Below are 15,375 nucleotides of genomic sequence, written 5' to 3'. Positions count from 1 at the left end.
TGTAAGATCAGATTTCATGGTAAAGAGATTGCGCTATAGTACTTGTATTAGGTGAACTGAAAAATATATATATATTTTTTTTACAGTGCAAATATTTGTAATCAACAATAAATATAAAGTGAGCACTTTACACTTTATATTCTGTGTTGTATTTGAAATCAATATATTTGAAAATGTAGAAAACATCAAAAATAATTAAATAAATGGCATTCTATTACTTAACAGTGCAATTAATTGTGATTCATTTTTTAATCGCTTGACAGCTCTAATTTTTTTCTTACTCTATGACGTTTTCTGTCAATTATCAAGACTTGTTTGTTTGTATGGGGATGCTAATTCACTTAAAATATTTGCTTTTATGCATTAATTTTTTGCATGGATTGGAATCTTAACTTATTTAGTTACAGAAAATTACTCTCTTGTCTTGCTCTGTAAGAAATAGTTCAAACAAGTGTTTGGTGAAACACTGCTATTGTGTGTTTGTGCTTAGGCACATTTTTATAAATGTGTCATATTTAGAACTTGGTTTTACTCTGATAAATCATCTAGAAATGAGTCAAATGAGGCTTACAAATTAAAAGGGAGGCCAAAATTAGCAATTATGATTTTTCTTTTGGTTCGTCTGTGTGTGAATTTAGTTCTGGTGAAAGGTGACAGCAGTGGTGACTGAAGCCTTCTGTTTCTTCACAGAACAAGTACAGCACAGACTGTGCAAAGCTTCCCTGTTTTACCTTACCTCTGAGCTGGAGGGCCCATCTCCAGGGCCGAGAGAGGTAGTTCAGTTTCCAGGCCCTTTCTGGCCTTGGTTCCTATGAGGAGACTGCCAGCAAAGTTACCAACAAGTGTTCTGTAGGATGGTGGGGTTTATGAATTCAGTGGATATAGTCCTGAGACCACCTTCTTTTTTCACATATGTAATTCAACACTTCTGAGGTGGTGACAATTTTTGGTTATTAAATACATGGACAGTTTTAAAAGTATTTAAAGGGTATTAATTTTTTCTCATCTAGATTGCCAGGGTTTATGGCTGCTGTTAGCATCTCTTTTAAGAAAAGTGCAATTGTTTACTCTTTTTTTTTATGCCTGACTGCCCCATGTAGCTATGGAACTTACTCATCTCTTCTTCTTGTCTTAATTAGGCTGAAAACAAAATTTAATTTAACAAATTTTTTGTGAGTTGGTGTTCAGCTGATCAAAAGGAATATGTACAACATCATTCAATATAGTAAATTGATAATGTGGCTCTTCCCTTTTTGGCCAGTAGTAATTTGGAAGCCATTTTTCTGATTGTGTTAGGGAGTGAAGATAACAATGAATGGAGTGTAGATTTCTTGGAGTAAATTTTTCAGCAACCAGTCTGTCTCGTCTATCTTAAGATCTGATCCTGTACACACATGAGAGTGACTCACATAAGAAAAGGGCTAACGACTATTCTCTTAGATTTGCAGGATAAGATCTTTAGACTTTAAGATCATCAAGACGGAGAAAATGCCTTACTTTGTTTGCCAAATGATGTGGAATCATACATTTTTTTATATAATGATTAATACACTTTTTCAAGTGTTTCACAGCATTTTAACATTGCATGTCCTATTGACTTTGATGGATTTTCACAGCTAGAAATCCATGTAAAGTTGAAAATTTTTGTACATGTGGTGTTTAAATTAATATTAACTGTGTCCTCAACACAGGTTAAGTTCTGCACAATGATGTTAAAATAAAGGAAATAAGATTCACCTGTTACAGTACACTGTTGATTACTGATAGTGGCGCTTAGGAGAATTTTAAAGGTCAATAGGCATCTGTTATACTTGCAGATATTGCTTTTTTTTTTTTTTTTTTAATTGTGTGTGGCAACACAGTTCAGAAAAATGTGACTTCAGCTAAGCTGCCAGTTTGGGTAGAGGGAAACTACCATGTTATGTGAGAACTTTGGTGGCAGCTTCTGTAGTATTGTATTATACTAGCGCTTAGCAGCTCTAACTGAGATTGAGGTCCCATGTACTATGTGCTGTAAAAATGTATAGTAAGGGACAATCCCTGCTATGGTGACCTTATTAGGTAAGCGGAAAAGAGACAAAAGGTGGGAGAGAAAAGGGAGGCACGGAAAGATGGGGTGACTTGCCTATGTTTGTAGAGCTAGAATTAGAACCCGGGTCTCTGTCCCAGTGCCCTGTCCGTTGGACAGTGCTTTGAGAACCACGAGGTCATACTTGCAACCATGGTGGTTTATTAAGAGAAAAACAAAATCAATCAACTTTATTATCTGGTTTTTTTAACACTTTTATTTTGAGAGGTTTTTAAACAGTAAGTACACTTGTATTTGAAATAATTAAGCTATTGAGTAAATGAGAAATGTTTAAGCAGGATGATACATTTCTATATTGACCAACATTCTTTGATGGGCATCTTACCCCTAAACAAATAGTGCTTAGGAGTTAGGGTACAAGCTCTAAAGCAGTCAAAAGAAACAGAGATTGTTATCCTGGTCATTGACAAAACTGCCTGCTTGGAGGTCTGTTGTCTTCACTTTGCTTCTGGAATTAGCTGAGATCTATTCTTCTGGTAGTAATTGACTCTTTAAAGGGCTGCTTTGCAATTTTAAGAACGTGTGGGTATTTCAGTGTCTTGTAGGTAAAAACATTCTAACAATGCCTCAGATACTGTAATTTGATTTGTTTGTGTCATTTGTGAAGTTGAAAGGGACATGATCAGATTAAAATCGTAATTAAAAAAGAAAATATTCTAAATTACTATAAACAACTTGAATGATTAAAATTGAGATTTAACAAATCTACTTTTTCCTTTTCTCTGGTTATGCTGTGTATTTACTTTTTGCAGTCCCCCTAGTCTAGATAGTGAAAAATGCACTAGTCACTTTTGCTTTTGTTTAATGAATTTAATTTTTAGCTTCTGGCACACAAACTCATTGCTACAGTGTTTGGATTGTAAATATCAGAGGTCATGTTTAACAGACAAAACATTTCTACTGGATTTTTTAAATGTCACGTAAATGATTTTTTTTGTCTTAAGTCCTGTACTTTTTTTTTTTTTTTAATCAAATCTAAATTTTGGGCCATTTTTGACTGCAGTGTTGCTTTTTTGAACTACATTCCCCAGGGCCAGCCCCCTAAATTAAAAAAACAGAAAATGGCCTTAATCTTCCTTCCACCCTTCGCATTAACTCTGTAACCTGCTATATTATCTCCTCTCCAAAAGAAGATTGGAAAGATTCTGCTTCCAGAGTCATGGCTGCTCTTGCCACCCCTTGCCAAACCTAGCATGCAAGATTTATTGAGAACATAGACATACAGGTTATATCATCCCCCTGCTGTCTGTCAGAACTTGCATTTGAAGTCAAATAACTGTAAGGAGTTCTAGTGGACATTGGATATGTTTTTTAAAAATCTAACAAAATCTTGTTGGAGCATGGTAACTCTTAATCTATTGCATTACACTTGCTGAGGTAAAGTTTTAGCTGGCTTTCTGCCTAGTTTTTATTTGTGTGTAGGCACATATATTTGCGCTTGCACTTTTGTTGGCACAGCACCAGTATGCATGCCATGTAAAGTCTAACACTTTTAGTTTTATCTCCTAGACTTACATGAGTGTTAAAATTTGCAGTTTCAAAACTCATTGTCTTCATTAGGTTTTGCAGGCGTAAATTCAAGCACTTATGTATGTGTGCAGGTGTTAGTGTACATGCAGATATTTACAGCTGCAAAGTGCAGGCACAAGTACGTGGCTCACGTAATCCTGCCCATGCTTAAATTAAAGGCGGCATTTGCAAATTTAGGTTGCATTCCTGCGGTTGTGGGAGGCTTTTAGTTTTCTCCCTCTTAACTCAATTCTGGGTGTGAGGGAACTTTAAAAGACTGCTACTGGGTATGTTTAGACCAGCCATTGTGAATGTTTAAAGGGACACAGTCAACTTAAAAAGTCACCTCTTTTTGAACATTTTTATTTAGGTGTTACAAGTAACACTAGTAAGATTTATGTAAATGAAAGATGCTAGTTGAAAAACACATATTTTTTTCAATGTGTTTTCTTTCTGCACTTGATATTATTTTGCTTGTAGCCAGTTTCACTTTTCCCCCCTGTGTAGTCAATATCCCCCATTGTTTGAGAGTTTTTCACAGCAAGGGGGGAAAAAAAAGTTCTTCCGTTTGTTTAAATGGTGGGAGGGATGCAGGGGAGGGGAGAGGGAGAGAAACCACAGAAATTTGTGGGGAGACTCGAACAAGTATAATCGCTAAGATTACATTTAGCTCTCTTATAAAAATTGACTTGATTTCAAGTCAACGTTGTCTCTTTAAAGAGATAAGTGCACAGAAGATGTTTTTCGTATCATTCAGTGAATCCAGATGAATTTACAAATTAATCAGGCCATTAAGAGAGTCAAGGAACTCATCCTAAAGCAAGAAAGATGTAGTAGACTTAAGATGTTAATATTTTATTGATGGAAAGTACTGTGTTACACCAGTTAAGTATTTGAATGTCTCCTTAACCCATTGGGCAGCACTAGAAACTAATATGTCCAGCATAGTTTGCAAAGGCCTGATTTTGCATCAGGCTTATGACCATTATAAAAGCCAGTGAATCTGAGTATTTTGGATACTGTACCAAGGGGTTATTTCCCTTTACTTTGGACTTCCTCTGCTGAGATGTAGGAGGTCTCCTTTTGAATCTGGGAGGTGGTAAGATTTTAAGCTGATTCCGCTCACTTCTTCCTGGAAACTCCTATAAATCTCCATGAATCTCTGCTCCCTACATCACTTTTCTCAGAAGGGTGCTAGAAGGTGTGGCTGCTCGTGTGTGTAATATATATATATATTTTTAAAACCTTCTGTTTTTGCAATGTAATTATGAATCTGAAACTGACACTCTCATTGTCATCAGTGTTGGCACTTACAGATCTCACTCTGATATGCAGATTTTTGGAATATTGGAGAGAATAAGGATAATTTTTTCCAGGGGAGTGGGAAGGGGAAAGTGCAATGGGATTTCTCTTGGAAACTATTTTAAACCCCCATTCCCCTCACTCCAGTTAATCCTTTTCTGAGTTGCTTTTGTACTCCTCTGTGTTCATCTTCCTCCTCCTGAAAGTAGTACAGTATCTAAAACAGCTATGGTCATAAAATGACATGATCTCTAACAATGTGTTGTCATTTCTGCTCATAGACTGGTGTCAGGGACATAGATCATAGGGAGGGGGCTTGTCAAGGCTCAGTTATTACTATTACAAGATTAATTACAGAACTGCATGGTTTGATATTGAGTACATAATGGTTACCATGTTTTCCTGTATGCAGCCACTGTACCATGAGCGTGTAATTGCTTCCTTATGTTGTATGCTTGGAAATCAGTCTCTATAAAAGAGAGACGACTGCTGTATGAATGTGAAACTAAAAAATAAGTTCAAGGAACCGTGTTCTAAGGCTTTATTATGCTGCCTTTTCATGATAGGACAAAGTACATTTTAGTAGAACATGGAAATAGGCTTTTTAGAATAAAACTACTTTAGATTTTTCTGGAGTGATGCTAGAATATAAAATAGCAAGTAACCTACCTTTATGTATGTTGATATCTACTGCTTTACAAGTAAGTAATAACAAAACTGTTATTGAATCATTTGAATTGTGTTTATATTTGTTTGAGAGTAAAAGCACATATTTATTTAATAACTTGCTGCTTTGGAAAAAATGTTGAAATACAGGACACAACAAAACTTATTAAAGGTTTAATTCCTTTATATATGGCTGCATTTAATGTAATCATTCTGTTGATAGTCTGTTCTTCCTAGTACTATAACTTAAATAACCAGATCTGTGGTGATACTTTTATCTTAAAGAATTTTACTCTTTCAATTTGGAAAGGCTGTGGAACTAGGTGGATCTCAATCCATTCAGTTGCATGATAAGCTTTATTGGTAGAGACAAAATCTGATGCACAAGAGCTCCAGAAGACTTCATTCTGATGTCTTTCAAGATTGATACCATACAATTTTCTGGAGTTCTTGATGGATGTGTGTCTCGGAAAAACTAATTTTCTTTAGCTAAATGGTGTATTTTTCTCCTCCCCTCTGATGAAATGTCAAACCTGCTCAGCAAATCAATACAGTCAAGAACATCAATAGCAAAAGTGAACTTATACCCCCCCGGCCCCGTGTGCCTCATCTGCCTGTATCTTCAGATGTAACCATTCTGAAGCTATTTCTGAAGTCTTTTGTCATATTGAATTTGCATAGCGGGAACAGGGTCTGTGGTTATAAACCTTAAAAACAGTTAACTTGTTAATAATTTCTGAATAGACTTTGCCACCAACAGCCTCAAAGACCATTTGTCTAGAGCCGTATTATTCCATTGCTTGTTGGTCTGCCCTGTAATATTCTGTTTTTATATCTAAATGTAAAACCTTGTGAGAGACATGACAGTAAAAGTTACATTTGTACCTTCCATGAATGTAACTTTAAATTTATGAATATCAAATGTCAAATATGCTGTGAAAATTAGAAACCTGAACTAATAAGCTGTTTGAAACTTCTTAATTTTAATGATCGTTCAGAAAGGACACTAATAAATGCTGTATTAAGCTACGTTATTCTCACTACCTGAAACTTAAAGAGTAACTTTCAGTGTACTCTAATGTGTGAATCTTTAACGTTCCTTTCTGTGTAACTATATGGAAGTGCTCTTTCAGGAAACCTTTCTTAATACAAGTGTGATCACGGAGTACTTTGGATGAGCAGTCCAGTTTACCAGCTCAACTCCAGTCATCTAGAATCTACTATATACCCTGAAGATCTTGTTTCAGTATCCTGTTGAAACTGTCTTGGATAAAGAGATTGTCTTCTGTCTGATTTGAAGCAATGAATTTATGTGATAATGCTTTGCTTATGTTGCTAATTTTGTTTTTAAAAAAAGTTCAAACCCCCCAAATAGCTGTCTGGATTTTGTTGTTTGAATTGTTTGGGTAGGGTTTAGTTAGAAGGGGATTAATCAAATGGGAATGGATGCTAACTAATCAATGGGATTGGAAGTTAAGCATGTACATAAGTGTTTGCAGGATCAGGGCCTAGATCTTGAAGATTGATGTGGAATCATTTAGTAGAGAATTTAGATTTCAGATGGTTAGTATCCTATGAATTATAGAAATACCACATCAGAGTAGAAGGTTATCACTCCAGAGACATGCACTTCCGAGACCCAAGGCTGTAGGCCTTCTCAGATTTTCTACGCTAGAATCAGAATAACTTTCTTAAGATATTAGTAAAATGTGGACTTAGTACTACACTGGAATAGTCATACAGTTTTGGTCTGTCTAGTACCTGTCCTAGGATACAGTGGAGGCCCAGTATTCAAGGATTAAATGAAGATGTTCAACCTATCTACTTGTGCCCACACCTAATTGATAGGGAGGACCAGGATCTCTTTTTCAGTGACTTCAGAATTGTTTTTTATGAGAGTTGAAAGGATTTCCACCTCTTGGGTTCAAATATTCCCTTATGCAGGAAAAATGTGGGGTGGGGGAGAAGGGGAAATGACAAGCAACTGAATTCCTACTAAAATATTTCTCCACCCTGCAAAATGAGGTGTGTATCTAGCTGTCAGGGGCATTGCGTGAGAGGCTGTGTTGTAGAGGAGGAGCTTCTACATAACCAGCAGCATCAATGAGCATCAGATCGGAAAACCTGTAATGTACTAAATATAAATCCTGAATAAATAGATGGTGACAGTCTGCTTGGCACCATTTTTGAAGGTATAGGTGTTTGACAATGTGCCCCTAGTTACAAGTACCCTGCTGGGCAGAATTCTATGGATAGTGACATCTGGTTGAAAGACTAGCTCATTTCCTCTGGTTTCTCTGAATCCTGTGCATTTCAGAAAGGAAATTTTAATAATGAATTAAAACCCAAAAGCTACTGAGTTAGTTGACAAAATATGACTCTCTAAGAAGTCTGAATTTCCCTAGATAAATGGGATGGCTAAAGGGTGAGGACGTTTGCAGCTCATCAATAGTGTAACTAACCGCGCTCTTGAGTCTACAAACTGAATTCCTCTCGTGAATGAATAAGCTTCTAAAAGTAGTGGGTTATTGCTACTAGCTTAAAATTAGCATGAATACCAAATAACTTCAGGAAAAATCATATTTGGGGGGAAGAAAGGTATCCATCCTGTTTTTGCTTAGCCAAAATGATGCATTTAAAACCTATCCAGTGGCTGGAGACGGAACAAAGCATTCTAAGGAATTAGAGAAGTGTTGTTTTGCTTCATCAAGTTTAATGGGAGTGGATGGGGGAGGGAATAGCGGAGCCCCCTCTGTTGGGTTATCAAGTTGCTCTGATTTATGCCAGTTCAGGGCCATGTGTATACAGTGCAGAACTTTCAGTCACTCAGGCTCCCTGGAACAATACAGCGGAGCAATTACATAATAGAGAACACAATCCTGTTAGTTGTTTGCAAATAGCTTTAAAATTAATGTGAATAAGAATAAAGAACATCAGAGACTCTAGAGCCTAGAGGCTGTTAAAACACCCAATCTAAACCACATATAACATTTTGTGTCCGCTCCAGCCACTGAAATAATACCTGGCCCTGGGATTTCAGTGTTTCACAAATATTGAATATCACTAAACCCCAGGGAGGTGGGAAGCAGTATTGCCACTTTACAGATGGGAATGCTCAGGCACCGAGTGATTGTATGGGTTACCCAAGTTTGTGTCAGACCCAAGAATGGAACCCTTCTCACACATGGGCCCAGGCCTCCGTATGTAGGGAGGGAACTTGGTTACTTCATGTGTGTGCTTGTACCATTGGAGCTCCCCTTTTTCTCCAAGGGTACCATGAGAAGAGAATAGCTGTAACTTGCATTTGGAGCCTCTTGGAGCACTGTGGGCTGAGGCTAGCTTGAGATATGCTGATTCAGTGCATCCTGGGTGCCCTGTCCTGTCCTCTTTCCTGTCAGCATGACCCACTTTAGGGACTGTACTGGCTGGGCCACAATGGACAGACTTTCTACCTCTGGTTACTGCACCTTGATTACAATGGACAATCAAATCCATTAGCTGTAAAAGAGTTTAGAAAACATGTCTCCAACGTAGTCAATATTGTTCTGACTTTCTGTAGCCCATGTGTTTGGGCTCCGGTTCCACTAGGCAAAAATGAAGTCTTGCTAACTTTTCAGGGTTTTTCTTTAAATAAAGATTAACAGTTGGCCTAGTGAGACTGCATTGCAATTAAATTCCGTATCATGGCATTTACCTTCTACTGAATCTGAAAATACCATCTATTGGAAAACAATCACAATTGTCCTTTTTGGTTTCCAGTAATGTTTGTTACATAGTCTTCCTATTTCAACAGTGAGGACAAGTTGTGTGGTAGTTCTGTATCTGACAAAGGGTTTAAAATATGGTGGCTGGTGTGATATTTTGCTGTAAGGGTTCAATGCAGATGGTGTTTTTCGATGGTGGCTTTTATTTTTTTAAACAGTCAGGTTCTAATATCCAGGACATCAGATTAGGCATTTGTTTAATTAGATCCATTTTTGTTTTAAAATTTTAAAACAAAAATCTTGCCATAGAAACTCCCCAGTTTGGCTAGCTCAAGGGGGAAAAGGGGAAGTATTAACAATTTTTTCCAATCCAATGATGGAAATCAGAGGTGGAACAGACTTACTAGGCAGCCCCTGGTGATGCAAGATTGTTCTTGTTTTGTTTTTATTTTTATTTTGTCCTGTTCTGCTGTCCACTTCTGTCATCATCAAAGCATTTAATGATGTGTGGCAACATATGTGTTTAGATTAGAAGAGCAACACTCTCCTCTGAAACGATATAGCTCAGAAACCCAGGTGGTGATGGAAAAAGAAGGGGATTTTTGTCTTGGTTTCTCTTATTCATTGTATTATTACATTTAAGCCAGCATTTGTGTTGTACCTCAAGGAGTTTGTATGTCTTGCCTGAGAAATAAATATAACCACAGAGAAGGGATTAGCTCCAGGCTTGTTAATTGTAGGGGGAACTGAATATTATGACTTTAAATCATAACAGTTTGCATTTATCTGGAGACATTTGAATAGGACTAATTGATGCAAATAGGTGGATCTTTTGTTTGTGAGATTTTGACTTTTGAAATGAGTATCTTCGTAAATTATGCCTCAGAGCCACTTACATAACCCTGAAATCACAGCCCTGAAGTCTGGCTGACTGCGTAATATCTTGAGATGCTGAAGAACAGAGCCTACTCCTGAACTCATTCAGACAAAACTCTAAATGTAGTCGATAAGGCCTCTGCTTGAGTGAACAGCTCGTGGATTGGCCCTGAAGAGAAGACTACTGGAGTATCCAAAAACCCTTAAATATAATTAAAGAAACCTACCTGTTTTATTAATCAAGACTTTCAGATTTAGAGCTTATAGATGCAATAATAGAACTCTCCTGGTTATATATCTGTTAATGTTTGCCTGCATTATCATCATAGGTAAATGGTGTAGATGGATAATGTTATGCTTTTAGCAATGTGACACTTTAGATTTCTCTAAAATAGCCAACCAACCCATCTCCCCCCTGCAAATAAAACCTGTTCTTCTTGACTTTTTGAAATGCCTGTCTGACAGGTCATCTTTATCTGAACAGGTAGCAAGCTGGCATTTGTATTTCATTCTTCAGTGGCATAATGGAAAGCTCTGTAGCATGGCAGAAGTCAAAACCCTAGAAATCAAACAGCAATAATAGTTTACATTTAGCTGGTACCATGGAGTTGCCACAGAATATGAGGGTGGGAGGGGATACCCTGCAGTGTATATGTAATTGTCTGAAATTGTGTCACAAAATGCATGCGACTTCAAAGGGATCTCACAAAACTGGGTGATTGGGGCAACAAAATGGCAGATGAAATTCAGTGTCTGATAAATGCAAAGTAATGCCAATTGCAAAACATAATCCCAACTCTACATACAAAATTATGGGGACTAAATTAGCGGTCACCACTCAAGAAAGAGATTTTGGAATCACTGTGGATAGTTCTCTGAAAAACATGCGCTCAGTGTGCAGCGGTAGTCAAAAAAAGCTAATAATGTTAGGAATTATTAGGAAAGGGATAGATAATAAGACTAAATATCATAATGCCACTGTATAAATCTCTGGTAAACCCATATGAATACTGTGTGCCATTCTTGTCACCTCATTTCAAAAAAGATGTATTAGAGAAGTACAGAGAAGGACAACAAAAATTATTAGTATGGAACAGCTTCCATGTGAGGAGAGATTAAAAAGACCGTGACTTTTCAGTTAGGAAAAGACAACTAAGAGGCGATATGACAGAGGTCTATAAAATCATGAATGGTGTGGAGAAAGTGAATAAGGAAGTGTTTTTATTTACCCCTTTGCATAACATAAGAGCCCTAGGGGTCACCCAATGAAATTAATAGGCAGCAGATTTAAAACAAACTTCTTTACACAACACACAGTCAACCTGTAGAACTCGTTGCCTGGGGATGTTGTGAAGGCCAAAAGTATAATTGGGCTAAAAAAAATTAGAAAAGTTCATGGAGGATAGGTCCATCAATGGCTATTAGCCAATATGGTCAGGGATGCAACCCCATGCTCTGGGTGTCCCTAAACCTCTGACTGCCAGATGCTGGGACTGGACAACAGGGCAGGGATCACTTCATAGTTGCCCTGTTCTTTTTATTCCCTCTGAAGCATCTGCCATTGGCCACTGTCAGAAAACAGGAAACTGGGCTAGATGGACCATTGGTCTGACCTAGTATGGCCATTATGTTGCCACATTCACTGTCATGTGTAAAGTTACTGCTTTGAATCATGGGTTTAATTTGATCTAACAAAGCAATTTTCTTCCTTCCTTCCGTTTTTCTGTTCATCCCTCTTCTCTGCAACCTTGTCCAGTCTTGGGATTTGTTTTTCCGAAACGCTAACGCTGGAGCCCCTCCTGGTCAAGCTTACCAGACACACTTACCAGACCTTTCAAAAAGCAGAGCGTTGTTGTTTCAGAGCCATGGATTGGCAAAGACACCAGGTAAAGCTGAAAAACTAGTTGAGGACCACCTGGCTGTGCAGTCATTGATCAGAGCGTATCAAGTAAGTGTACTATTGCTACTTATCAGTATATAGGGGAGGGAGTTTCCTTTTAAAGGCACTTTGCACATATTAACGGATTGCTTTCTTGTGTTTCCTCTGTCTGTATGTTTCCATCTGTTTTATGCCTAGATTGTAAACTCTTTGGTGCAGGCACTGTCTTTTTATACTGTTTGTACAATGCGTAGCTCAGTGAGGTTCAGATCTATAATGGGGTTCCTGAGTGGTACTGCAATACATATTGATTGGTCCTCAAACATTTTTAAGAGACCGATAACTTTATCCCAGTTGTCCACACTGGGGGACACAGAGGTTAAGTGACAGTACTGCAAAGGGTGTCCATATCCGAGCAGGGATGGTTTAATTCATCTTGGTTCTTTTATTTCACGCATCACTGTGGAACTGGAGCACCTCTAGGGTTTGGCCTCTTCACCAAAACAGCTGATCCTCAGCTCCACCTGCCCATCTGACTCTGTCCAGATGGAGAACTGAGTCAGAATAAAGAAATGTTCTGAAATCCAGCTTTTTCACTGGAGCAGATTTTTCCTGGGTAATAAGTGATAATACAATCCATTGCAAAACAGTTGCATATTGTGCAGTAGCTTAAACTGTAGCTGAATTAATGTCTGTCTTATTTTTTTCATTAAGGTATGTGCAGTGAAATGACACTCTTCGTTGTCCTCCACAGTGTGCTTTGCTTTATCTGAATCAGTTTTCAGACAAGGGAAAGCCACTGTGATCTATATCAGTTTTACCTTCTATAAGCTCTGAGTTCTCTTTGCCTAGAAAAAAGGAAGCAGTATACTTTGAATGAGAGAGCAAATTCAGCAAAATGTGAATCCTGATCACTGTGAATACGAAAGTTGGAGAAAATAGTTTTGTGACTTCCCTTTCAGCTCATTCTATGGTATCATGTGGTTGAGAAGTAGCATCCTTGTCCCTGTGCTAAATGTGTTCCACTCTAAGTGTTAAATGAATGCATTCTGCCGTATGGTAAATAGGTGCAAAGACCTGTGTAAATAGTCATGTCATGGAAGTCACTTAAATAAAAGTAGACTATGCCGAAAATATGGTCAGTTTCACACCATGCTATTGTTCCTTCACTTGTGTGAAATCTATAGCAAAATTTTGTTGAAGTAGCAGCAAGAATTACAGAATGTTTGGTTGCTCTGATGCTAAAAAAAGCAGTTGGAAACAAAATACGCAGAGAACACAACTTTCCTTTATTTGGAACTATATATTCCCTGACGTAATTGATGGAATAGAGGTGTCTTTGTTTGTTGTAGGCATCTCCATGACAAAATAATGAAAGGATTATTTAAAAGCATTTTGGTGATTATAGATGTATCTAATGCTCTTTATAAATTGTGTTGAAGAGATGCTATCAATTGTAAATGCTTCTCTGTCAGATAATTAAATAAATATAATGGAGAAAGATCTAAAACTTTTGATTTCTCGGACTTGCTAGTTTTGTGCTTTTGTAGTAGACTGCTCTGTGGCCCTTCTGTTGGGAAATTCAGTAAATGTACTGATTTTTTTCTAATACCGGATTCTAGATTCTGTGAAGGAGGACTTAATACAAAATCAGATAGTAATTTATGTTGTTAATCCTTTGCCTTCCTCCCCCCCCCCCCCCCCCCCCCAAAAAAAAAGACAAAAATGTTTCCAAGTAAATTTCCTGATTTCTCTCATAATATAGATGATCAATTATAAGATTCGTTATCTTTCCACAAGGCATAATAAATCTAAAGCACATGCTTCTGATAATCTGTGTGCTTAAATTTATGCAAAAACTGTATATGAATATTAATGCAAATTTCTAGTCTGTTACCATCTGGAGATGTTGACAGGGATGATATCTGTATTGATATATTTTTCTTATTTTGCTGCTACCACACTCTGAAACCAATGTGGAGAGAGGGAGAAAGTCTTGAATCTTTGTGGTGATCACCTCAAACTTCATTCTCCTTTTTCAGAGTCCTTCTGTTCTTGAGTAGGATTATGTTTACGTTTGAAGCCAAATCAGAGCTAGTGTTTAAGTTCTGTAATTACACCCAAATCTTATTCATTGTTTGCCTGAAATTTTGGGGCACAAATAGTGGAAATCTCTCAAGAACAGTTAAGTAGGAGATTTTTACCACCTTTGGCTGAAATCTTGCAAGAAACATTATTTCAAGAATTTCAGCCATATGTGAATTGAAAAATAGGACTGTTCAAATTTTGGATCCAGTGCAAAATTATTTGATCCTGAGTTTTGAATAGGAGCATTCCTGCCCCAGGCAATTTGAAGGGGATCATATGAGGTTTTTGTGTTTTGCCCTTCTATATTAGTTCTCTATGGGTGACAAACAATTCCATTAAAATAATTGATTGAAATGCCTTACATTGTGATTAATTATAGAATCTTACTTAATATTTACTAAATTACAATGCTATCGTAACCATTAATTTTAATGTAGTTCATGGAAATGCCTCATCACTTTTTCTTTCTTTCCCTGTAACTATAAATGGGTCTCTAAAATATGCTTTTGTACAGACTGTTCCTAGCATGATTTCTGAGAAACAATGTAGAGTAAGACTGACCTAATTCAGCTCCTATTTGAATAGATGGTAAAACAGGGATTTTAAAAACTTGAGTATGATTCATTCTGTTTCCTTAAATGTGTGGCTGAATTTTAACAAAGTTTAAAACCTAGTCATTTTAAAAAAAAAATGGGTAAATCAGTTTTGAAAAATATGGAACTTGTTCTACAGAACTTTGAAAGGTTTGATTTAATCTATGTTGAAATGGAAGTTGTACTTTCTCAGTCATATTATAAAGCTTCAGATGCTCATCTTAAAGATGATATTTTTGTGGTTGGTTGTTAATTATTCCTAATAATGAGACACTTAATTTTTAAAAATTGCTTTTACTCTTACAGTGCAATTTTTTTGTCTAGTGTAAGGTAGCTAATGTTTACATCAATAGTTTTGCACAATTATTTCTGCTTGCAAGCTGTGATTCTTTGAAGCTTCATGAATGTAAGGGTCTTGGAATATAGTGAACATTACAAAGTTATGAGCTCTTTGCTGGGAAGAGCAAGCTCAAAGATTGAATATGAATGTATATTCTTAAGTAGGGCCAAAAGCAGTGGTCCTATGTGATGTACCTTGGTAAGAAAATGGGTGTAAATTGTAAAGTAATGCAACCTATACCAGATTATTTAGGGGACTTGCCGTATCTTGGACATTCCCATCAGTTGCTTTCTGCTGCACCTCTTTACCACCCCAACTCCCCATCAACT

General features: G+C 37.1%; 1 protein-coding gene across 9 annotated transcripts in view; it reads left to right on the top strand.

The window, feature by feature from the left end:
* Positions 1-15,375, top strand: part of OGDHL (oxoglutarate dehydrogenase L) — a 109,095-nt gene that overhangs the window by 15,407 nt on the left and 78,313 nt on the right. For 7 of the 9 annotated variants that reach the window (XM_027829507.3, XM_043552156.1, XM_007067231.3 and 4 more), the window contains exon 3: positions 11,903-12,094. The exons of the other annotated variants lie outside the window; for them this stretch is intronic. In XM_027829507.3, the coding sequence (XP_027685308.2) occupies positions 11,903-12,094 (192 nt within the window). The remainder of the gene's footprint in view (positions 1-11,902; positions 12,095-15,375) is intronic. 9 annotated transcript variants of the gene reach the window in all.

Source organism: Chelonia mydas, chromosome 7 (genome assembly GCF_015237465.2).
Source record: "Chelonia mydas isolate rCheMyd1 chromosome 7, rCheMyd1.pri.v2, whole genome shotgun sequence".
NCBI classification, from domain to species: Eukaryota; Metazoa; Chordata; order Testudines; family Cheloniidae; genus Chelonia; species Chelonia mydas.
The sequence above is the reverse complement of the archived record's forward strand: the minus strand, read 5'-3'. Positions and strand labels throughout refer to the sequence as shown.